The sequence below is a fragment of the Cnephaeus nilssonii genome, assembly GCF_951640355.1.
Source record: "Cnephaeus nilssonii genome assembly, chromosome: 18".
NCBI lineage: Eukaryota > Metazoa > Chordata > Mammalia > Chiroptera > Vespertilionidae > Cnephaeus > Cnephaeus nilssonii.
Window position 1 is genome coordinate 34,249,586 of NC_137089.1, and position 25,534 is coordinate 34,275,119.

Sequence of the window (25,534 nt, forward strand, 5' to 3'; positions counted from 1 at the left end):
TGGGCTCGCCAGCCATGAGCCCGGCTTCTGGCTGAGCGGCGCTCCCCCTGTGGGAGTGCACTGACCACCAAGGGTAGCTCCTGCGTTGAGCGTCTGCCCCCTGGTGGTCAGTGCACGTCATAGCAACCGGTAGTTCCACCTTTTGGTCGATTTGCGTATTACAGTTTTATTATATAGGATTCTCAACAACTGTAGGTGATAGTAATAGCACTGCAGACAGCTTTCTCTGCTTATTTAGCCTGAGCTGTTTGTTTGATAGGCAGGTATGACTAATGGGACACATTTTAAAGTAATTTAAACTTGTTAGTTTGGCCAAATCACTAATTTAGGAAGTAGAAAAAAAATCATGATTTTAAAAATAATTGACAAGATATCTAATCAAAGCCTTCAAAGGGTTTGTGTCTATTCCAGCCCGAGAGGTAACAATTGGCAAACATTTGTTCCACATTAATTTAGTAATTGAGGTTGGAGACTTTTTTTTTTTAGGAATCTATACAGGTTACAGAATCATTTAAAACTGAGTTGACAAAAAACTGTGCCCAGGGACCAAATTCAGTCCATGCTGCTGCGTTGAGAAAGCCCTTGAGTTAGCAGCCTTTGTCAAAAGTTGAATATGTGGCATCAACCAGAGACTATTTGGCTTGCAAAGCTTAAAATACAAATTTGTTCTTTGACCTTTTGTTGGCTGACCCCTGAGTTATACTTTAGGTATAGGTAAATTAGGAACTTGATGTGTAACTGTTGTGCAAAATTCAGCATTTCTGAAGGTGAAATAAGAATATTCAAAATAAGTTATAAGTATAATTTTGCAAACATTTTATTATGAAAATAATAAAAACTTAAAAACTTTCTACCTGGTCTGCTTTTCCATTCCCACATCCAGATAAGAACTTACTAAATATTGGTTTCAGTGCCAACATTCTAAATTAAAACTTTGAAACTGATTACCTCCATATTTAGCCCAGCTCTCCTACTCTTCCCTCATGGGGAATTTATTCACTTCCCTGTGTTATGTGTCTTTAGCTGTAGGTTTTCTTTTACAATGAGTATCTTATATCACAGTTTAGGCATTTAATAAGTGTTTGGTTAAAATTAATCCTCCTATCTAATAAAGAGGGAATATGCTAATTGACCATCAAACCCTCACAAATATGGTGGAGCCCACAGCCAGTAAGGAGGGAATATGCCAATTGGCTGCCACGCCCTCAAAGATGGTGACGCCCACAGCCACAAGATGGCGGCGCCCAGTCCCCTCAGCTCCTTCAGGGTGGCAGGCATGCGGCATGGCTGGGCCCACCCCCAGGTGGTTCCAGCCGCTCCGCGTGCCTGCCTCCAGAGTCCTTCAGTCCCCTCAGTCCTGTCCATCCCCCCCCCCCCAACTGCCCAAGGCTGGCCCGAGGCACAGGCAAGCCTCGGATGGCGGCTGCCCAGCTGCCCAGGGCTGCCCAAGGCTCAGGTAACCAGGGCCAGCCGAGGCTTGCGCTGCCAGCAGTGGCAGCAGCAGAGGTGTGATGGGGGCGTCACCTTCCCGTGATCTCCGGGTCGCCTCCCGCCCCAAGGGCTCCCAGACTGTGAGAGGGGGCAGGCCGGGCTGAGGGACCCACCCCCCCCCCCAGTGCATGAATTTTCATGCATCGGGCCTCTAGTAATAAATAAATAACTGTAGTAACTTTAAATTTTAAAATATAATTTAAAAAAATCTTTTTTAAAATACATATACGTAAATATATTTTTATTGATTTCAGAGAGGAAGGAAGAGGGAGAGAGAGGAACATCAATGATGAGAGAGAATCATTGATCGGCTGCCTCCTGCACACCCCCTACTGGGGATCGAGCCGCAACCTGGGCATGTGCCCTTGACCGGAATCGAACCTGGGACCCTTCAGTCCGCAGGCCAATGCGCTCTATCCACTGATCCAAACCAGCTAGGGCTAAAAAATCTTTTATATAGATTATTCTGGCTGAACTTTTGATCATTTTTATTAAGCTTTTTAGAGTTTTATATCACAGTGGGTTCCTTGTCAGTATGAAACACGATTATTTTATTTTTAGCAAATAATTTAGTGATTGGTTGGGTATACTGTGTGTGTGTGTGTGTGTGTGTGTGTGTGTGTGTGTGTGTGAACTTCATTGGCTGGTAAAGTTTACTTAATAATTCAAGAATTTTTTCATTGAAAACCATTGTTAGTGATTTTGAACTTTTCCTCAAGAAGCTCTCATTTTTGTCTTTAAATATAGCAGTCAGTATTTCCACTGTTAATTTCGGTAACGATGGCACTACTGTGGTGGTTCCAAAGATGCTCTTCATTTCTTTTATATGCTAATATTGTGAACATTGTTGGAATATATTTTCAAATACAGTTAGTAACTAACCTATGTATAGTTAATGAATATGTTCAACTAAATTAGTAAATAGTAACACGTGTATTTCCAGTTATGAATACAGTAAAATGTACTTCATATCAAGTGTATGAAGTCATTTTTTTTCTTTAAATAGTATGAATTGAGAGTTGTTTTTTTAAGTGCAATCTTTACTGGAAATAGTAATATTATGTCATAATTATTATTTTAAATACAACCTTTATTTGAAACTTAATAGTAACAATAAAGCATCTCAGTTTTTAATGATTGGGCTTTACACAAATAATTTAAAGTGAATTCCAGGCAGTATGATGTTTGTTTCCCATTTATATTGATGTACTTTCTTGAGTGAAAAAGCAGCATTTTAGAATAGTCCCAAGAGACGAATGGCAAAAAAGGGGGGGAGGGGAGTTACATCCTTTGCTCTGGGAAACTTAGAATATTTGTAAAAATAAAGTGAGTAAGTAGCCTTCACAATTTGACCCTTGCAAAAGGAATACTAGTTCTTCTTACTGGATATTAGCTTAATTTTTTTCACCTTGCTTATTCTACAAATCCTCTAAATCTGTTCGAGGCTTTAAAATCACACCTACATCAAATTATGAAAATCTGTTATTAGGCCTGTTTGGGGCATAAGAAACACATATTCAAAAGAAATCCTTAAATATTTTATTTTTTACATTGTGTAATAACAAATTTGAGTTTTTAAAAATAGAATTTACTACCTTGGTTTTTGGCAAATCACTGATTGATTAGTTAATATTCAAAATAAAAGTTGATGTAATTGCAGTAATTCTGGGGGGAAATTGCAGGAACTCAATTTCTAAATGAAAATTCTGATCAGGAAGGTGATGTTTATTGTATAAAATTTGGAAAATCTAATACAAAGAAAAGAGGCCCCTGTTATCCTACCATTAAGAAACCATACAAAGGATTTGGTTTTGTTTCTTTTTAAATTGAGTTAGGCAAAACAAAAACAAATTTGGATCATGCTATAAGTATAATCTTGAATCTTTGCTTCTCAGAGTGTATTTCTCTTAATTTTTTCATAATGAAATTTCAAAATTTAACTGCTGAACTGGATTCCGTAATACAGATATGCTATAATTTCTCTATTATTGGCATAGTTTTCAGGCTTGTTTAATTCTTGATATACCTGTTTGTATACATCATTTGCTTAAAATAAAGCTGGCTATAAATGATCTATTTGTGTGGGCAAATTTAGAAATCAATCTTTTGTAGAAAGTACTGTATTTTTAAATTGTTGTAGAGGACCAGATTCTTTAAACAAAAGTAATTATCTCCCACTCCTAGCTCTGTAACAAAAAATTTGCAATTTTATAAACATTTTAAAGTAAAAATACTCATCAGCAAATTTTTCTGTTGATAAAATTAGGTTTGAAACTTTAATTTTGCTTATGTGGAACAGGTGGATTTGTTTTTCATTTACCTAAATTTATTTAATTTTCATCTTTCAGATTTCCCCCCCTACACTTCAGAGGAACTTTCGCTCTTGATTATGATCTTTTGTTTTCCAGAGTAACAGCTATCCACCAATGTCAGATCCATACATGCCTAGTTACTATGCTCCATCCATTGGATTTCCATATTCTCTTGGGGAAGCAGCATGGTCCACGGCTGGAGACCAACCTATGCCATATCTGACAACCTATGGACAAATGAGTAATGGAGAACATCATTATATACCAGATGGTGTGTTTAGTCAACCTGGGGCATTAGGAAATACCCCTCCATTTCTTGGTCAGCATGGATTTAACTTTTTTCCTGGTAATGCTGATTTCTCTACGTGGGGGACAAGTGGATCTCAGGGACAATCAACGCAAAGTTCTGCTTATAGTAGCAGTTATGGCTATCCACCTAGTTCTCTTGGGAGAGCTATTACTGATGGACAGGCTGGATTTGGCAATGATACTTTGAGTAAGGTGCCCGGCATTAGCAGTATTGAGCAAGGCATGACTGGACTGAAAATTGGTGGTGACCTGACAGCTGCAGTGACAAAAACTGTAGGTACAGCCTTGAGCAGCAGTGGTATGACTAGCATTGCAACCAATAGTGTGCCCCCAGTTAGCAGTGCAGCACCTAAACCAACCTCCTGGGCCGCCATTGCCAGAAAGCCTGCCAAACCTCAACCGAAACTTAAACCCAAGGGCAATGTAGGAATTGGGGGTTCTGCTGTGCCACCACCTCCTATAAAACACAATATGAATATTGGAACTTGGGATGAAAAGGGGTCCGTGGTAAAGGCACCACCAACCCAACCAGTTCTGCCTCCTCAAACTATAATCCAGCAGCCTCAGCCATTAATTCAACCACCACCATTGGTGCAAAGCCAACTGCCTCAACAGCAGCCTCAGCCACCACAACCACAGCAGCAACAAGGACCTCAGCCACAGGCTCAGCCTCACCAAGTGCAGCCCCAACAGCAACAGCTGCAGAACCGTTGGGTAGCTCCTCGGAATAGAGGAGGTGGCTTCAACCAGAACAATGGAGCGGGCGGTGAAAACTTTGGTTTAGGTGTTGTTCCTATCAGTGCTTCACCTTCTAGTGTAGAAGTGCATCCAGTGCTGGAAAAGCTAAAGGCCATAAACAACTATAATCCCAAAGACTTTGACTGGAACCTGAAAAATGGACGTGTGTTTATAATTAAAAGCTATTCTGAGGATGACATTCACCGTTCCATTAAGTACTCTATCTGGTGTAGTACTGAACATGGTAATAAGCGTTTGGATGCAGCTTACCGTTCCCTGAATGGGAAAGGCCCACTCTATTTACTCTTCAGTGTGAATGGCAGTGGACATTTTTGTGGAGTGGCTGAAATGAAGTCTGTTGTGGACTATAATGCATATGCTGGTGTCTGGTCTCAGGATAAGTGGAAGGGCAAATTTGAAGTTAAGTGGATCTTTGTCAAAGATGTTCCCAATAACCAATTACGGCATATTCGCTTAGAAAATAATGACAACAAACCGGTTACCAATTCAAGGGACACTCAAGAGGTACCCCTAGAAAAAGCTAAGCAAGTGCTTAAAATAATTGCTACCTTCAAGCATACCACCTCAATCTTTGATGACTTTGCACATTATGAAAAGCGTCAAGAAGAGGAGGAAGCCATGCGTAGGGTAAGAGTACAGTAATTTTTGTGTGTAGGGTCTTTTTATTGGGGTACTGTGCATGGATGGGTATTTAATGCCTTTTAATATTACATTTTGAGTTTAAGAACTTTACTCTGAAGGAAAACAATCACTTAGTTTTAAGAAACAACTTTACAAAGATCCTTGAAAACCTTTGATGCCATATTTGAAATATTTCCTTTTTCCTTTCCAAGGGTAACCCTTACTCAGAATTTGCTTCTTGCCTATTCATACTCCTCAGGTGATAAAGGTCATTGAGTCGTGTTTATCACAGCTCAGTGAATTCTGCATTTATAATTAATCAGGCTTGAGAACTAGCAAGAGACTCTAATCTTAAACATTATTTTTATGGGAATAACGCGTCTGGAGTTTGAAACAGTTTTTAAATAAATGTTTGAATATTATTTATTTTGTATTTATGAGAAATAAAATATTTTTCCCTAAAACTCCTGAAGCTTTTTTATAATTATGCAGTTAGAGCACTTGTACAAAATGTAGTAAGAATTTGACTTTAGGAAGGCAGCTAAGAGTTGGGACGACATGGGGCTTTAGATGCAGATTGCAGAATTTTATTTCTTCAGTTATTTACCTGCGTTGAGACGCTAAAGGAGGTTTCTCAAGAAGTTACTCACTGTTTATGTTGTATCATATTGGCCAGATTTGATCAGAGGGCACATAGCAAGATAGGCTGGGGAATGTTTTCTGTTTCAGACTACAAAAGAAAATTGGTGTGGGGGAGGGTGCTAATTTTAGGAGAAAAGGGATGGATGGAGTAAGAAAATAACAGATTTTCCCATAGACAGTACATTTAAAGTTATTTTCAAGTGAATCAGGGATAAAGTTAGAAGCTTCTCCAATAAATTTTGATGGTTGCTATGGAAAGCTTGCATGTAGAAATTAAGAATAAACAGGAACTAAAGTTGATTCCTATCTGTGTGTGAACATAAGCATCTTGTGGCTTCTTGATAATTTGCAAAAGAGGGAACTATTTCAGTTAACATTTCTTACTGGTAAAGCATGTGAAATGATCCTAGAGCAGTAGTTCCCATACATTTTAGGACACATAAATGTCAATTACAGTGCTTCTTGAAAATGCAGACTCTTGAGACCACCTCGGGCAATCTGATATATTTGATAAGGGACCTGGTAAGAGTACATTTTTAATCAAGCACCTCCATAATTTTGCTGCTAGTGATTCCTGAACTGAATTGTTAGAAACTTTGCTTCGGAATAGTACAAATGACTATTTAATACTTAAGGTCCTGCTTAACCTTTTGTAACTGCCCTTACAAATAATGGACCAGGAGAAATGATTTGGGGTATGAAAGGTGGGATGCAAGTGAAGATTTTGTTTTAGGATTTGCTGCTATTAAGATGCTTTTGAGAAATATAGACAGTGAAATCTCTTCGATTAGACAGTTAGATGTGGGAGTCACAGATTGGGACCTTCTTGTTCTTAAACAGATAATTCCACGGAATTGGGATGAGATTACTCTGGGAGAAAGATGCAAGGCAAGGAAAATAGTTACCAACTGTTCTGCTGCTAAGGAGAGGCCACCCTTTTATGTCTTTCCACAATTATTCTCTACCTGGTCTGAAAATTTAATTCTAGGGTGTTTTTTAATGATTATATAACTATCTCAGGAATTATGACCATTACATACTGTTTTGTAATTATACATTTAACAGTTATTTGAACTTTAAAATTTTACATTTTAATTGTTTTATTGTTTACAGCCAGTCTTTTTATGTCTAACTTACCTTTGGCATATTTGCTTTGGATCTTATTTAGCTTATTTTATTATTTTTTAGGAAGAGTAGTTGATAATATTTTTATTAAGCCCTTCTAAATGCAAGAAAATGCCTTACTTTGACCATAATAGATGAACAACAGTTTACATGGATATAGAATTTTTGGGTCACAGTCTTTTCTTTCAGGCTTTGTTTTATAGCTTTATATTTCTATTACATATAAAAGATGTCTGAGGCCAGCCTAAATTTTCTTTCTTTGGAAATAACTATTTCTGTGTGCATAAAAGTTTTTTTTTCTTTCAATATGGACCTCTATGTAGAATGTGTCCAATATGGGTCTCTATAATAATTTTTCTTAATTCTTTGTCCAGAAGCCAGGTTTTCATTTTCCTTTTTCTAATAATGTCAAAGAATGCTGAATCTTTCAACATTCTTTCAGTGCCATTGGTTCTTACCATTTTTTCCCCCCTGCATTTGGAGAATTTCTCAAATTTGAATTTCCATGACATTGATATGATATGCTCTGTGTTGATTTTGTGACTTGTGAGGTTCTGAATTCTTCAGTGACATGTTTGCTTATATTATCACATCTAGCTCCCATTTACTTCAGTTGATTAATTGCTTACCTGAATTTCTTGATGCCTAGTCGATTTAATTCACAATCTATCTTTGCTTCCTATAATGATTATTTTTAGGAACTTCTTCCTCTTCTATATCCTTTTTAACTTGTTTATTAAATTTACATACAGTAAAATTGTAAATTCCCCTTTGCTGCTGCTTTCTAGTCAAGCACTCTCCTTTACATTAACTCTGATTCACTAATTTTGTCTTTAGGAAGCATTTTCCATAATGTCAGAAATTACAGTGTGTAATCTTTTAAGACTGGCTTCTTTCACTCAGCATGCTATCTTTGCAGTTTGTTGTTTTGTATATCAATTCTTTGTTCTTTTTAATTATTACTAAGTACTATTTCATTGTATGAATTTACCAGTTTATCCAGCTGTTCTTTCTTTGAAGGACATCTGATTATTTCCAGTGTTTGAAGAATGTAAATAAAGCTTCTATAAATACTTGTATATAGCCCTAGCTGGTTTGGCTCAGTGGATAGAGCATTGGCCTGTTGACTGAAGGGTCCCGGGTTTGATTCTGGTCAAGGGCACATGCCTGGATTGCGGGTTCAATCCCCAGTAGTGGGTGTGAAGGAGGCAGCCAATCAATGACTCTGTCATCATTGATGTTTCTATCTCTCCCTCTTCCTCTCTGAAATCAATAAAAATATATTTTAAAAAAATTAATAAATACTTGTATACAAATCCTTTAAAAACATTTTTAAATCATACAGTAAAATTCACCTTTTTGGTGTGGACAGTTCTATAAATTTTAAATATATATATATATTTTTTTTTTTATTGATTTTTTTACAGAGAGGAAGAGAGAGGGATAGAGAGTTAGAAACATCGATCAACACATTTGTAGATTTGTGTAACCACCACAATCGGGATACAGAATAATTCCGTTATCCCTCCAAAACTATCTTGTACTATTATTCCTTTGTATTTATAGTCCCCCAAATCTAACCTCTGGCAGCCATTGCCTGGATTCATTATAGTTTTGTTAGTATCTTTTTTTGTGAGAAAATAGTTTGATTCTTTTTGGCTTTTTTTCCTGTCATCATTAAACAAGGAAGGGGATTGATCATCCAGGTCAGGTATTTGTCCCTAAATAGCATGGTTTTTGTTGTTATTGGTCTTGGTGTTTCTTTGTTTTGTACTTGAATGCTTGGTATTAGTTGCATATTTTCTTCCCATTGCTAATTGGAAATGGGAAAGGCATGGTGTAAGTTGACTTTACCAATTAAGCAATTCATCAGTCTGTGAAGAATAAGAAGGGAGAGCTACTACAGTGGATATGCAGGTGAAATTTTTGAAACCACCATGTCAAGAAAGTTTTTCCTGCATATTAACTGTTTAACACTTGGGGTATCCTGTGTCCTAACCCAGTTTTCTTCCTGGTGCTGTTAACTCTTGTCCAGGCAGAATTTGTAGATTTTTCATGTGTAGATTTTCTCTTAGATGTACTTGTACTTGCACTTTGGCTCTCCAGCAAAACTGCTTTCAAAATATTCTTGATATCCTAGTGATGAAGGAAGGATGCATATATATTCTAGGTCCTTCTTTGCTCTATCCAAAAAGACACATTAGTGGTGTTTTGGTAGGATTCTCTTTACTTGTTATGCTTTTTAAATTTTTAAATAAAAGTAGTTGCAAGTCATTAGTTAAACTTCTCCTTTAACATGACCCCCTCTGTCTTCTATTTAGCTGAAGTTCCTCAAAGCATCTGATAATGTGAAGATTACATTTTCCCAGGTGCATGTCCTTCCAACCATCGGTAAAGAAGGGTTTCTTAAGACACAAAACAGCACTAATTATAAAAGAAAATATTGATAAAATTTGACTATATTAAAATCTCATGAAAAGATGCTTTAAAGAAAGTAAAAAGACATATTAGGAGCTGGGTGAAATTTGAACATAACTGACCAAAGATTAGTATCAAGAATAAAGAACATGAATCAATTTAAGAAAAAGATAATCTAGTAGAAAAGTGCGCAAAATATGGATGGGTAGTCATTTCATGGGAGGAAACAGTAATGGTTAATAAGTACATAAAAAGATAATCAGCCCTAACTGGTTTGGCTCAGTGGATAGAGCATCGGCCTGCGGACTGAAAGGTCTCAGGTTCGATTCCTGTCAAGGGCATGTACCCTGGTTGCGGGCACATCCCCAGTGGGAGGTGTGCAGGAGGCGGCTGATCGATGTTTCTCTCTCATTGATGTTTCTAGCTCTCTATCCCTCTCCCTTCCTCTCTGTAAAAAATCAAAATATATTTTTTAAAAGATAATCGTAATAGGAAAATGATAATGAGAAAGTATTTTATATCCATTTATTTGGCAAATTAAGAAATTTAATAATATCAAGTATTGGAAGACTGCAGATCAACAAAATCTCATAAAATTACAGATGGGAACCTTAAGTTGATAAAGCCATGTGGAGAAGCAGTTTTGTATTGTATTATAAAGCTGAATATTCCATATACCTTATAGTTAGCAGTTTTCCTTCAGGATAGATACATAAGAGAAACTTCCCACATACCCCATAAAACATATAAGAATGTTCTTAGTGGAAACAAGTGATAACAGTAAAAACAAAACAAAAAGACCAAGGACTAATCCAAATGTCCATCAGCAAGAATATGGCCAAAACATGTTGGTGCAATAGTAATATGGTGGAATGATTGAACTATATATATAGCTACTTACAACAATATGAGGGAATCTCTTTTTTTCTTCATCTTTTTATTTGGAAATAATTTGTAATTTATTTGGAAATATAAGAATAGTATGTAGAACATTCAGGCCTGTTAACATTCTTTCCTGTTTGCTTTGTTGTTGTTTTTAACAATTTGAGAGTAAGTTCCATATATCGTGTTTCTTTCCCCCCAAAAAGTATAGTGTATATTTCCTAAGAATAATATTCTCTTATATAACTGCAATATTCTGTTAGTTGATCCATAGTATCCTTCAAGCCTTTTTGTGTGTTTTTTTCCTTTAGTGAAAGATCCAGGCTAAGATCAGGCAAAGGTCCTTTAGCCAAAACAATTTTGAGGAAGAACAATTTTAGAAGGCTTATATTAATCTGACTTCAAATCTTTGCATTCTCCAAATTCGTGATTTTTTTCTTTACTTTTTCATAGAAGTTTAGTGCTTTAAAATTACACAGTTATGTCTATAGTGACTGTAGCTTTCTCACATTTCTCTTCTTACTGTGTTCATGTTTTTCTTTAAATTCTTGAGTCTACTTGTGATAGACAAGGGCTTCCAAAAGCTAATTCTATCTTGTCATTGCTGGATCTTTGTTATTGTTTTCAAAACATGTTTATTCTGGTTATTTTGGCAATGGAGGAATTCCCCAGCTTGCCTTGCCAGGAAAGCACCCTATGGAGGAGCTGACCAGACATCCTGTCTTGTTATATAAAACTTGCAAGTCAGGCTATTTTAGAATGAGGGGTATTGGTGAAACTTAAAACAGTAGGAGAACTCCATACCAGTTACTGTAGTATTTGTATAGTTCTTCATTCTTAAATTTGAACACAGAATTTTGTTATGTTTGATAAAAGAAGATATCAAGCTTGTTGAAAGAACAACCACAACAAACCCATTAAAAGAAATATTTAATACAGAGAGCAAAAGGTAATTTAAAATATAAAACAAAATTTGATTTGTTATTAGGGAGGATTTATGTGTAAAAAGAAAAGAAAGCCAGAAAATGTTATTGGAAATAAGAAATGTGATTCTCATAATAAAAAAGCAGTGAGTAAGCAGATTAATAAAACGTTCATATTTTAGATCCAGTTGATGATCTGGAATTTCGAATCAAAGAAATTTCCAAATGTGGAGCAATAGAGGTGAAAAGTATAAAGTGTGAAAGATGTGGTGGAAAAGGGGGTTCACTATCTCAAAGAGAACAGGAAAAAACAATAGGAAGAATGATTAAAGAAAAGTTTCCAGACTCAAAGACATATGTTTTCAGAAGGATGGACTCGCTGAGTGAACAACAGGATAATTTAAAAAAAAAAAAAAAAGACAGGATAAAGATGTTTTAAAAGCTCTCCAAGCAAGAACAAATTACTAAGAAAAGAGATTATCATGGGAATTCTCATCTACAACTCTGGATTCTCACATGTAAAATCTATTTGGGAGTAGAGAGGAATGGTGTATATTGTTTTTAAAGATGAGTCTTGAATTCTGTCAGAGAAGGGGGAGTGCAAAATAAAGATTTCAGGTGTAAAAGAGCTTAGCCAAATGCTCTTTATGAGAAAGTTACTTGAGCTATTTCAGCAGAGTGAAAAAGGAATTCAAGAAAAATAATAAGACCTGATAGCTGGTTATACCAGAACAATATCTTTCTCTCAAAAGCAACTCTATAGGCATTTTGAATAAGACTGGTATTCATTGTATATAATGTGTATCAGGGCTATATGCATCTCTCCACTTTCTGTTAAATGGCACTATGGTCTTTGAAGCCCGACAAATGAAATGAGCCCTCCCTTGGAAACCACTGACCTTGATGATGGATGTGAAGGAAGTTAAAAAAAAAAAATCTAGCTAATGTTAGTTCTCATTGGACCATAAGCTAACTCCATGAGAGCAGAACTTGATTTGTTCTCTCCTGAAGCCCTACCACATAATAGTTGGCACATGGTATTTAGTAAACATTTGTTAAATGAGTAGATGCTTTAAAAAAATTTTTTTGAAAGTTTGAATGTCATAGAATTTTTCTTTTTATTGTTTTAATTACTGTACTTTTATTTGGGAACTAAGTACTTGATCATTCAAGTTCTGTAATGTTGCCTATTGATTTTTCCATTTGTAGAAATGGATAATAGTATATAAAAGATTTAATTATAGTTAGACAAAATGTTATGAGATGGATCAAGAAGAAAAGGTTTGAGGAAGATGCACTTTCTCATCTTTCTGAAGGTAAAATAATTGTTTATAGAGATGATTTATCACACAATTGTGCTTTAAGCGTGTTAAAGTTATAAGCACAATCATTAGAACTAAAAAATAGTGTGACTTCTAATGTAGAGAGGGGGAAGAGGAGAGGGTAGCATTCAACTATGGTAAGTTACCATATACATTGGGAATTGATAGTGTCTGAATGCTAAATTGAGAAAATTATGTACTAAAAGTTAGTGGCAACCCATCAGAGGAAATTAAAATATAAAGGACTAGAGGAGGGTAGAGGGGCTTTATTCAACTTCTAATGATAAAGCTGGTTAATTGGAAAATAGAAGAAGGAAAAACAAAAAACTGATATGTCATGCGTATATTTGTACAGTAGAAATTCAAGTAATCTACATAGCATTAGAGTCTACTTCTGACTAATAATCCTTTTATTGAAATTTTACTTTTTATTGTACTGAATGTGAGTTGTTTAAATACTACTATGTTCTTTGATTTTCATGAATCCTTATTAATCAGAAAACAAAATCTGAGGTGAGATTTTTAGCTCTTTATACTCCTATAGAAATAATTAGAGTTTTTAATTGCCTGTAACTTTGAGATGAACTTTCAAACTATGGCATTTACTTATTCCATCAGAAAGAGGAAGCCCTGCAATTTATACAGAAACAAGAAAGGCATAATTATAATAAAATCCCAATTAAATAGTTTTAAATCTAGAATCTTCTATGTATTTTAGTCATGTATGCTATTTTATATTGTTGGATATTTCCAAAGAGTAAATTTTAGTATCTGATAAAATTTTTTTCACATTTGTAATAACTTTGATTCTGAGATGAGATGATGTTAGGTCTTCCTCAAAGTAACCAAGCTTGTTTTGATATACAAGAAGTTACTTCAACAATAATTATATCTGTGACAACAGTAAGCATTTTTCTGACAGTTCTGTATGTACAGAAGCTCCTCAACTTACATTGGGGTTTCTCATCCCAGTAAACCTATTTATTGCAAGTTGAAAAAACCATGTTGCAAATGCATTTAATATAGCTAACCTACTGAACATCATAGCCTAGTCTAGCCTACCTTAAACATGCTCAGAAAACTTAACATCAGCCTAGGGTTAAGCAAAATCATCTAACACAAAGCCTATTTTATAATAAATACTTAGTGCAATTTAGTATGCATATTGTTTTTCACCATTCTAAAGTCAAAAATTTTAAGTCAAATCATTGTAACTTGGATACCATTTGTACTTTTTTTCAAGTAGAACTTGTGGTTTAATGTTTCCCTGTTAATCAAGTTACAGTTCTTAGGATTAAGAATAGGTTGAATTCTCTATTCAATTGCCTTTTGGTAAACTTTTCTATGACTGTAGTTCTCTATTAATGAATTGATCATTTTTTACAGAAATAAATTTAGTATATAAAGTCTTCCTTTTTCTTTCATCTTTACTGTAAACTTTGAAGAACATTTCTCTGAAAAATAGGTTTTGGCCCAGGGTGTATCACTCACACTTGATACCATAAACTGTTACATTACATTTAAGTGAGTAATTATTTGATGAAACATTGAGTGATATTTTGAATAGTCAAGATTATTCAGTTTTTTGCTGCAGTAATACTCTATTCTAACTTAGTAAATATTCTTGATGTGGGAAAAAGGAGGTGCTTCAGTTAACACTTTATATTGTTTTTTTTCTCATTGATTTTGTTGCCCTATATGAGAGGTAATGGTGTCTTGAGTTATGTTCCAATAGTGATAAAAAATTTTACGAGTTTTTAGTAATTGAACTACTGATAGTCTCTTGGGTTAATTATATATATTTGGGAGATACTTTTTTTCCATAACTATTATGAACAGTCATTATTAAAATGAAGGCATTTCAATTTCATTTATTTTTCTTCAGCAGCAAATATATGATTACTTCAGGAACATATTTAACTGTAAGTTTCAGGAAGTAACTTAAATTATTGAATTATCTTGCCTGTTTACTTATTAATTTTAGAAGTTTGACATGCAATTCTTTATCTAGGAATTTACTAAGTACAGTCAACAGAATAACAATGTTTTGGTCAACAGCTGGCCACATATATAATGGTGACATAATCTATATATATAAAAAGCCAGTGACCGGAATGCTGGAACGACTGGTCACTATGACGCCCACTGCGGCCAGCAAAGTGGCCCAATCTTGGGGTGGGGCCAGCTGGCCAACCTCCTGCACCCCTCCCCCCGCCCATCCCCACCCCAGATCAGCCCCACCACTCTGATTGGGGTCAGAGCCAGCCAGTCAATCACCTGTGGCCCCTCCCCCAAGCCAGCCCCGCCCATGATGGGCCCCCCACCACCCCGATCAGCCCACGGCTCCTCCCCCAACCAGTTCTGTCCCCAATGGGCCCCCACAACCCCAATCAGGGGCAGGCCCAGCCAACTGCTCACAGTCCCCCCAGCTGGTCCCATCCCCACTTGGCCCCACACACACCAATCGGGGTTGGGGCTGGCTAGCCAACCTCCCATGTATCCTATAACCCCTGGCCGCTGACCCCGATTAGCCCCCCACCCCACCCCAATTGGGGGCAGGGCCCACCGGGCCCCAATTAGGGCAGGCTGGCTGGCCAACCTTCCACCATCTCCTCCTCCTGACAGGCCCAGCCCTGATCCACCCAGATTGGGGCCGGGCCAGCTGGACCCCACCCGTGCACGAATTTGTGCACTGGGCCTCTAGTAGTAGTATAATGGAGCTGATTTTCCTGTAGGTAGTGTGGAGCCAGCCTGTCTTTGTACTTTAGAAGTATTTTTAAGTTGTAATGATAAAAAGCATATATAAGTTGTTGTTTTTCCCCATCCATTCAGTTCTAGAGAAACCTTTTGTGCCAGAAAGGGTCAATGGGACCAAAAACAAATTTCCAAAGTAAGAATATTGAAGTATCAGTTCTACACCTTCTCCATGTTAGAAATCCTCTTTTTTCTTCTTCTTTTTTTCTTTTTTTAATGAATAACACGAAGTTCCTTAATATGACCACTGCTCCAACATGCAATACCCAAAACCAAATTGCCATGGCAATCCCTGTGTTCCTTTAGCTTTCCATTTTGATTTCTTATTAATCCTCAGGCAAGCTTTCACTCCCTCCTGATGGTCACTATTATGGTGATGTATGCTTCAGCTGATTCCTTGATATTGCCCATCAGTCCAGTTCATATCCATGTTCACGGAGTAGCTTTGGCAGCTTCAATGTTTTATTTCTGACCCTGTCAGAAGGAAGCAGAGGCAAGGCTTATGGGACTGTGTTTATAGTGTCTACAGTAGTGTATAGTAATGTGCTAGGCCTTCACATTCAGTCACCACTCCCAGAGCAATTTTCTGTCCTGCAAGGTCCATTCATAGTAAGTGCCCTATACCATTTTTTATCTTTTATACCATATATTTACTGTATCTTTTTATGTTTAGATAAATACATGCCATCATGTAATAATTGCCTGCAGTATTCAGTACAGTAACATGCTGGACAGGTTTGTAGTGTATGAACAGTAGGCTATACCACATAGCTAGCCTATGTGTGTAGTAAGCTATACCATTTACGTTTGTGTTAATGCAGTCGTGATGACAAAATCATATTGTGTTAATGGCACATTTCTCAAAAAAACATTTCCATCATTAAGTGATGTGTGATTATATATTACACTCTTAATTTTGAGTGAAACAGACTTTGTCTCTTGGCAGAACACTTGAAAGGTGTTTTAATCTAGTGTCTTACACATTTGATTATCAATATTAATGGTGCTCTCTTTTGCGTTTGAAATAACATTAAGGAATCTATACTAATAAAAGGGTAATATGCTAATTAGACAGGAGACCTTCCAGACGTCCTTCCAGACAAAGCCATGGTGGTGGGGCCGAGGCAGAGGCGGTTAGGGGTGATCAGGCCAGGAGGGGAGGGCAGTTGGGGGTGATCAGGCCGGCAAGGGGGGGGTTGGCATTTGGGGGCGAGCAGGCCGGCGGGGGCCAGTTGGGGGTGAGCAGCCCGCAGGGGGGGCAGTTGGGGGCAATTAGGCCGGCAAGTGGGGGCAGTTGGGGGCGGTCAGGCTGGCAAGGGAGGCAGTTGGGGGTGAGCAGGCTGGCGGGAGGGAACAGTTGGGGGTGAGCAGGCCGGCAGGCAGAGTGGTTAGGGGCAATCAGGCAGGCTGGCAAGCAGAGCAGTTAGGAACCAGTGGTCCCAGATTGCGAGAGGGATGTCTGACTGCCGGTTTAGGCCCGATCCCTGTGGATTCCCAGATTGGAGAGGGTACAGTCCGGGCTGAGGGACACCCCCCCTCCCTCGTGCATGAATTTCATGCACCGGGCCACTAGTGCAATAATAAAAGAACTAGGCTATAAAAGGCTACTTGTTGGCAATTTCACTTGTGAACGACAATCTGGAAAGTAATCATTTTATCATGTTTATCTTACTGTAAAGCAGTGGTTTCCAACCTTTTTTTGGCCATGCCCCACCTAAGCATCTCTAAAATCCTGATGCCCCGCCCCCCCGTGACATATCATTTTTATTCAAAAAGTAAACTCCTATTCAGGTAGGGAAGCCTAAAAGGCCATTAACTTAGTCTAAACAAGCTTCAAAAGAACAGTTGAAGTACTGAGGAAGAAATCACTAAGAAATTGTTTGCCCCTAGAACCATAAGAAATGCAAAAAATTCACTGTTAATAACTCATTCTCGAATTGCCCTCCTTAAAAATCAAATTGCCCCCTTGGGGGGGGCGTGTGCCCCACATTGAGAACCACTGCTGTAAAGAGTCCAAAATCTGACTTTAAAATAGAATTGCATGTGAATTCCTTTGCTTTGGCTCTAAGTGCCTCTTTCACCGTGTCCCAGTTTAATTTTTTTCCCTGAGAATTCCAGCACATATCTAGTCAACCTTTATCTCCGTGTGTGTGTGTGTGTGTGTGTGTGTGTGTGTGTGTGTGTGTGTGTGTGTTTAATCGTTCCCTTATTCATTCAACAGATAAATACGAAAGGTTACCAGTAAGCCACTATAGCCCAGTCTTTTTTTTTTTAAGCCCGGCTGCCTGGAAAGGCAAATATAATTTCTCTGTTTTGTGATTTTCAGTGTTCAGGGCCATCATGTCTCTTGCTGAATTTATTGCTAAGTATTTTATATTTTTATTGTTATTGTAATTGCCTTTTCAGTTTTACTTCCCAGTTGGTTTATAGAAATGTCCTGTATCCTGTGATTTCACTCATTTCACCTATTAGTTCTAGTAGTCCTATATAACATCCTTAAGAATTTCTGCCTAACAATCATGTCAACTGTGAATAGAGACCATTTTACTTCTTTTTGATCTTTGTGCTTTTTCATTTTTCTTGAAATAATATTTTTAAGATAGTATTACTTAAATATGAAATTAAGTGAAAACTCTAAAACTAAAATAAGACTACACATAAAAATAATAACTTAGTGTGTTGGGTAATACTATTTTGTGGAAACTAAATCACAACTCAAAACATGAATTAGTCCTAAGTCTTAGAACTGCATTCTTACTCTCATTTGGACCATTTTGGACCATGACTGTTCACCATTTTTTACCATTTCAACTTTTTCCAACTCTCTCATTTTGTGGTACATTTTGAGGTTATTTGATCTTTAGTTGATACTATATATTAGACTGAATCTATTTTCTCAAACCTGAAATACTACTTTATTTTATAAATGCACACTTGGGCACTAGAGTCTTTTAAAGCAGTTCTTTATTATAGTGTGCTCATACGGAGGATCAAGAATGTGACAGTCTCAATTAAATGGAAGCATAAGTTTAAAGTTTGAAGAGTTGATTTCCAAAAACAGAACCTCCAAAGCATAGTTATTGATTGTCCTTTCCCCTGATGATATATATTTTTTTAATTTTACAGTGCAGAATCGGTCTGTTTTCTTTACATTTTTTGTCTTTTGCTCTCTTAATGCTAAAGGACCCATCATGTTGTTGGGACAGTGCATGTCAAACATGTCTCAGTATTATAGCACTTTAATGGCTCTGGACAAATGTATAGGCTTTTGAACAGCTGGGAGTTTTATCCATCTGTTACTGTCCTTGTTCTGCTCTCTAGCATGAATTTTTCCAGTCCTGTCAGCCAACCTATGCAGATTTCGTTTCTGGTAAGGCATCCTGAAGAATTGAATTTATTATATATTTTAAGTCCAATCATTTGTTCATCTATAAACTGTCTTTTCTTGAAATATGCACACCTTTTTCTTTTAAACTTGAATATGATAAATATGGGGGTTGTATTTTTCTATCTTTTTATTAATGGTTTTTTAAAACTTTATTAAATTATTTTGTTGCAAAAATAATGTAGCGAGTTTTTGTATGTTCTTTATTTAGTTTTAGATTATATTACATAATCATAGTACATTTATCCAAACTAAGAAATTAACATTGGTACAACAATGTTAAACTACAGACTAATTTTTAAAAATGTTTAAATTATAGTTGACATACATTTGTGTAACTTATGTAAATGTTCAAGATTTGTTAGAACTGCAAGCTCATGGGTTTGTTCACCTTCTGAGTTTGGGGACTCAGTACTGTTTCCACAAGCCATCCGGGTAATTCTGGTGTTGCTGAAGTTTGAGAATCTCTGAGTTGCACATTAAAATAAGTTGGTACAAACATACTGATGCATTTAATTGAAAGAAGTTTTATAGGTAAATATATTTGGTTAATAAACATGAAAACATCACATAGTTTAACTTTTGTTCAAGGGGATTCTGCTTTATTAGAAGAAATTAATAATCAGTATTAATGTTTCCTGATGTGGAAAGTTATACTGAACGTGAAAATATGATATGGAAGAAGTTTGTGATTCAAAGTATTTTTATTAACTGAAAATTTAATAGGACTCTTTTCCTTTTCTACTAACCCTACCTTTTCAAATAGTTTTGAAATTGCTACAGACTCCTTTTAGTCTCTTTGGTACCTCATTATCAAAAACTCTTTGAAAAGGCTAGAAAGACATTATTGTAATGTCTTCACCTTAACCAAAATGCTGTGGGAAATAGGGATGTGGAGAGGGCCTGAAATAAATGTTTGTAGTTTTTACTTAGAAATGTTTTGTGATGATCATCCCACTATGGTGTGTAGAGGTAATAGTAAAGCAGTTTTAACTAATTACTTGAATTAGTATTTGAAGAACTTTTTGTGAATATGGTTTACCTTATATTAATTTAAATCTTGTATAAATGATGGCATTTTTTACATTTTTTGGTGTTTTTTATTTTTCAGGAGAGAAATAGAAACAAACAATAACCATATGAAGATGTCCTCTTAGAATTACAACACTAATGATGTAGACTCTGGAAATGCCTAATAAGTCAAAGAAGACATTATTAAAGCTTTTTTTTTTCTGCATAAGGTGACATCTTTGAACTCTTTAACACAGAATTGACTCTTGTAATGGTTTTCATCAGCGCATTTGCCCTTATATTCTCACCAAACACACTTGAGAACTGTAACTTCGTCAAGCACTTTCTGTCCTGAAGCTTTTACCAGTATCTGCTGTCTTTTGTAATTATGCATCCTAGCTAAGGCACAGAAGACTGAATGAATGCAAGGATTCATTAACTCTTTGAATTTGTTAAATACTAACAGTTAACCATTAGAAGTGGTTCAATGATGTAAGAGTCACATCGCTTCAACATTTCTTTGTTGTAGTTTTTAAATTGTCGATTTTTAGCTATTTGACAGATTAAAAGCAAAATAATCATGCCATATTTAGTCCTGGAGTTCAAGTCTAAATGTTTATGTGAAGAATTATTGTAGTAAACTTTTAATATGGCAAAGCAATCTTAAGCTCTATTTTAGCCAAATGAAACATAATCTGAGATTATATTAGAACATTTTCCTTGTCTTTAAATTGTTTGGTGTAACAGAATATTGATATGCAGCTTGGTGGATTTCACCAGTTAATGCACATTCTTCTCTCCTCCTTCCCCCAATAATATGTAAACTGAAAAATGTGCATTTGTCTGAGGAATTATTTTGTTTGCTACCACTTAATGAATCTCAAAATTTTGAGTACATGTACCTCAGTCTAATCAGACTTTTTATGACCTTTATAACTACATTTAAAATCCTTAATTCCTATTTCTGGGTGTTTGCGAGCCTGATTGCTATCATGAAGTAAACATTTATTACTCTAGGTATTCACTAGCTAAATAAACATAGTTCTTGTTTAGCAAGCATATACTGTTCATCTCTTTTTCTCCAGCTTTTGCAGTGTCCTGGCATCCTTAAAATACTTTGAAAATATGGCCTTGATCCATGGATTAAATCAGTATCTAAGTGAATGTGTTGATGTTTTATTGATCAGATCTATATAAATGGGAATACAGCATATATCTGGGTATTCTTATAGTTATCTTTTTAACATCTTATTTTTTTCATTAATTACATATCAACATTAATTTTGTGTCTTGAAACAAATTGATTTTGTATAATTAAATGTGTCATCTGTATTAATTGATCTGATGGCATATGGTTATGAAGATAATGTACTGCCCCTTATGTTACTGTTCCAAAAGGAGAAAGCTATGTAGAAAGATATAAGGGTGAAAATAGCAATACAGTAGATTTGAATACCTTGGTGTTTTGCATTACTCCATTTATGTTTACATCATGTTTAGAAACCTTTTCATTTACATTTACACATTTGATCACTTCAGTTCAAAAATTTAGTGGCAGATATTTCTTTGATGTTTTCATTTATATAATTTTTTGTACAATGTTTTCTTAAAATGTGCAAATGCTGTATTCAAATGAAATAAAATACAGTATTTGTAGATAATCGTAGCTATTTCACAGGTCTTTGGTAGTCCCATTGTAGTTATATCAGTGTTTACTGAAGGGAACATTAAAATATTAATGGTATATTACAAAATAAAGACTTTCTTAAAGGAAAGTTGCACCTATTTTACCTTTTTAAGAGTAAGCCATGAAATCTTCTCTTGTGACATGTCTCTTAACTATTTATAATAAAAATTGGCATTTGGGTATAGTAACCACAGCAATGTTCTACATCCCTAAGATTATATAGGTAGGACATGTCAAAGATGACTGTTGTCACTCTGGAGGTCCTATTAGAGAAAACTATAAAGAGGGACCTCATAGAAAGGATCTGAGTCCTCACTCTGAGGTTCACTTTTTCTGGTGCTTTATTAGCAACTCTGAATATTTTTATAAAACTAGTTACATTATAAATGGATTGAAAGTTGTTTGATTTACATTTGGTTTTTATGTAAGAAGTGTCACAGAAACACGCAGCAAGTGGGCTGATTGCAACAGCAGACTCAGAAACGTCTAATGTAATTGAGTGGTCTGCTCATCGTGAGGTATACATCCCAGTGCCTTTAACCTGGATTTCTAATATCAAGTGAAATGGGTGCAGCATTCCTTTGGAAATAAAAACTATCTTTTCAATCAGTAATTATTTTTTCCATTTACGATTTCTTCAGAGCACCTACTTTCTCTTCCTCCTTGGTCTATCACTATATTGCAAAATGTTTTCCCTCTAAATGAAATGATCACAGGTTGTCTAAATAGCACAACTAACTGAATGTTTAACTGTAGCGACCAAAAAGGAGAGAACCTGGGCTATATAGCAGGAAACACATAATCAAATGTTTGAATAATCACAAATTAAGACATGATTGGGGCCCGGGAAATTTCTTGCTTAATATTTTTCCAAGATTTGGTTTGAATGTTTCTTATTAAAGTTATCTTATGTGGGTATTTTGGAAGGTATAATAGTTTGTATATTTAACAGTAAGGGGGAAAATGTAACCAAAATTAGTATTCTGTCTCTATACTTACTGGTACTTGAAGATTCTTTTCAAAAGAAACCCCAGCTTTTTCCTAATTTCAGTATTTAATTCCTCATTTTAACTTGTGATCTTTCTAATTCAAAAGCTGTGTTCTTTTTGAATACCATGCATGGAGGTTAAGCTGATGATAAAATGGTTTGCAATAAAAAAGAATCAGCTTAAGTCATTTAATCATTTCAAGTGCTTTCTGCATCCTATAAAAATAAGTTTGAGAAATTTAAAGAGAATTGTGTTTTCATTAAGTTTTGCATATCTTTTGTTATGCCATGTAAATTCCCTTTTTCGTATGATTACAGAAAGGTTATGATAAAATGATTATTAGTTCATTTACATTCACTTGTAGCAATTACATGAGAATTTGAATTTTGTCGTGTTTGGGTTTGTTCATTCCCGTGAATGATGGTACAGTTAGGTGAGCTTTTCTGTTATGGTACCCAAACTCACCATTTGGTCCTCTTTAATCTTTGAGGGTTTCAATAAAAATGTTCACTCATGTCTGTGTTCTTTCCTTTTATCTTTATAAATATGTACTGTCTGCTGGAAAACACAACATTGTTGTAGACACTGTTCTGGGTTTTCTGATCGACAGATCTTTCAAACACAGAGAGATTATAGCATTCATTTTAGCTGGACACTTAAGTGGGAGAATTAAAGAAAGGGAGGTTGACAGTTTATCCTAACCATTGCCCATTTAAGTGATTTTATTGAATACCATGACTAAACTTAGAGGAAAAGAGAAAGAGGCCTGTTTATTTTCATGTAATAGGAAGTCGTGTCACCAGCTGTCTAAGAACCTTGATCCCCCATTCTTGGTACCAAGGAATGCTTTTCTAATGATCTGTACATTATCCTTTGGATAGATAGAGCTTATGTCAGTAGGATTATGGTGACTCTGGATGATACATTTGTCATTTCAGGGTTATCTAAGGTACTTGTTCTGATGGGGGAAAACCAGAGTTTAGGTTTGTGATGTCAATACCTGCTGAATGCATACTACACTGTTGGCCTGTGACCAAGGCAGAGTTTTCTGGCACCACCCCAAGTATCCCACACTGCAGTATCAGAAGCCTCCTTTTTACTGGTCATCGAATGGGAGGGCTTGTATCTCATCAGTACACTTATATTTGTATTTGAGACCATACTTCTTACTGACTTGGCTTTCTCTTGATTAGGGGTACTAGATTTAGTACTTAACTGACCAATTCAAGCTTGTTTGCTTTCAAATCACCATACTTACCATTGCATAATCTTGATGTACATGTAGTCTTTCCCCAGTCCTCTTTGTGCAATGGAGAGAAGCAGAACTCGCCTATATATCACCTAGTAGTGACAGCTTAGTTTATAAATAGTGAAATAAATTCAATTAATCTACTCTACAATTTGTTAACCTGTACAACATTGGGACTAAATGTAAATTGTTTCTGTAAAACTTAGTATGCAAGGGAAATGTATGTAGAAAGTTTATAACACTGGTGGGTTCTGCATTTCTTCCTGCTACCCCACTTGCAAAGAATACATACAATACATTTAGATATTCAAGTGCCATTTTAAAATATTGGAGCCCTAGCTGGGTGGCTCAGTTAGTTGGAGCATCATCTCCTGCACCAAAGGGTTGCAGGTTCAATCCCTGTCGGGGCCAGTAAGGGAGGCAGCCCATCGATGTTTCTCTTTCACATTGATGTTTCTCTCATCCTCAGGTGAGGATTAAAAAAATACATATATTTTTTAAAAGGATATTTCTGACACATCATAGCCAGAGTGGAATTACTGTGTCGGAAAAGAGCTTAAATTCAGGAGTAGAAAGACCAGACTTTCATCTAACTGGTAGAATGATAGGGAACAGTCCATTTCTTTTGTTGTTAGTGCACTTAGTAAATTCCAGGACATTGATGTAGAATGCACCTAAGGTTCTTTGCCATTTTGAAAGGCTATGACTTACTCTAGCAATGGCAAATGGTACTTTTGAAAGTAAGTTTGGAAGTCAATATACTTTGTAATTTTCATCCTTTATTTTTAGAGTGTAGGTAATGAATACCTCAAATTGTATTTTATTCATTGAATCTGATCAAATATGACCACTACTTCCCTTAAGTGAATTTTGAAGTCTAGTGGTACAAAATCCTCTACCCTCAAGTTCTCTGGTTTCATTAATAATCAAACTAACACAAGACAGATTATCAAGAGAAAAATTAAATTTTGATAACATGCATACCTCCTGTAGATCTGGAAGAGACTCCGGAAAAGAGTAGTTCACCAAAGTGGTGGAAGCCATCACCTTAATATCCTTCAGCTAAAGATGGGGGTGGAGAGTCAATGATGGGAGGTTACCAAGTACAGTGAACAAGGCTCAAGGGAACTTCCATTTGTGAGAGTGTTTCCCTCTAGTCTTCATAGACTCCCCTGGTTTATTAATAATGAAATTGCCACCCATAAATGTCATATTTGTAATTATACATATAATATGACATGTAATATTAATCATCCCAAATTTATTAGGTTGGGTTGTGGTTCTTGAGCTTTTAAGTCTCAGGACCCAGTTCCACAGAAATTATGATGGAACCCAAAGAGCTTTTGTTCATGTGGGTTATGTCTATTGATATTTACCATCTTGGAAACTAAAACTGAACATTTTTAAAGCTCTTATTGTTTCATGAAACAGCACTTGGCTTTTCATGTTTCTCATTCAAATGGTTGCACTGTCACTTGGCATGTAATCCTCTCGAAAACTGGACTGTACACTCAAGAGAATGTGAATGCAGTCTTGGTGTGCCTTTGAATATAAATTTGGCTTTGCAGACTGCCTTAGGGAACCTCTCCTCTGGGACACACATTGTTAATGGACTTTCGGGTGTTCAGTCCTCTGTGTAAATGGCGATCCTTAAG

The 25,534-nt window shown here is 36.1% G+C and overlaps 1 protein-coding gene across 8 annotated transcripts in view; it reads left to right on the plus strand.

The window, feature by feature from the left end:
• The window catches only part of YTHDF3 (YTH N6-methyladenosine RNA binding protein F3), a 37,059-nt gene extending 13,915 nt beyond the window's left edge, over nt 1–23,144 (plus strand). For 7 of the 8 annotated variants that reach the window (XM_079795951.1, XM_079795954.1, XM_079795953.1 and 4 more), the window contains 2 exons: nt 3,900–5,498; nt 20,055–23,144. In XM_079795951.1, coding sequence (XP_079652077.1) covers nt 3,900–5,498; nt 20,055–20,078 — 1,623 coding nt within the window. In that variant the 3' untranslated portion in view covers nt 20,079–23,144. Of the gene's footprint in view, nt 1–3,839; nt 5,499–20,054 lie in introns of all 8 variants that reach the window. The other variant, XM_079795956.1, reaches the window with a different exon arrangement.
• Nucleotides 23,145–25,534: the final 2,390 nt, after the last annotated feature.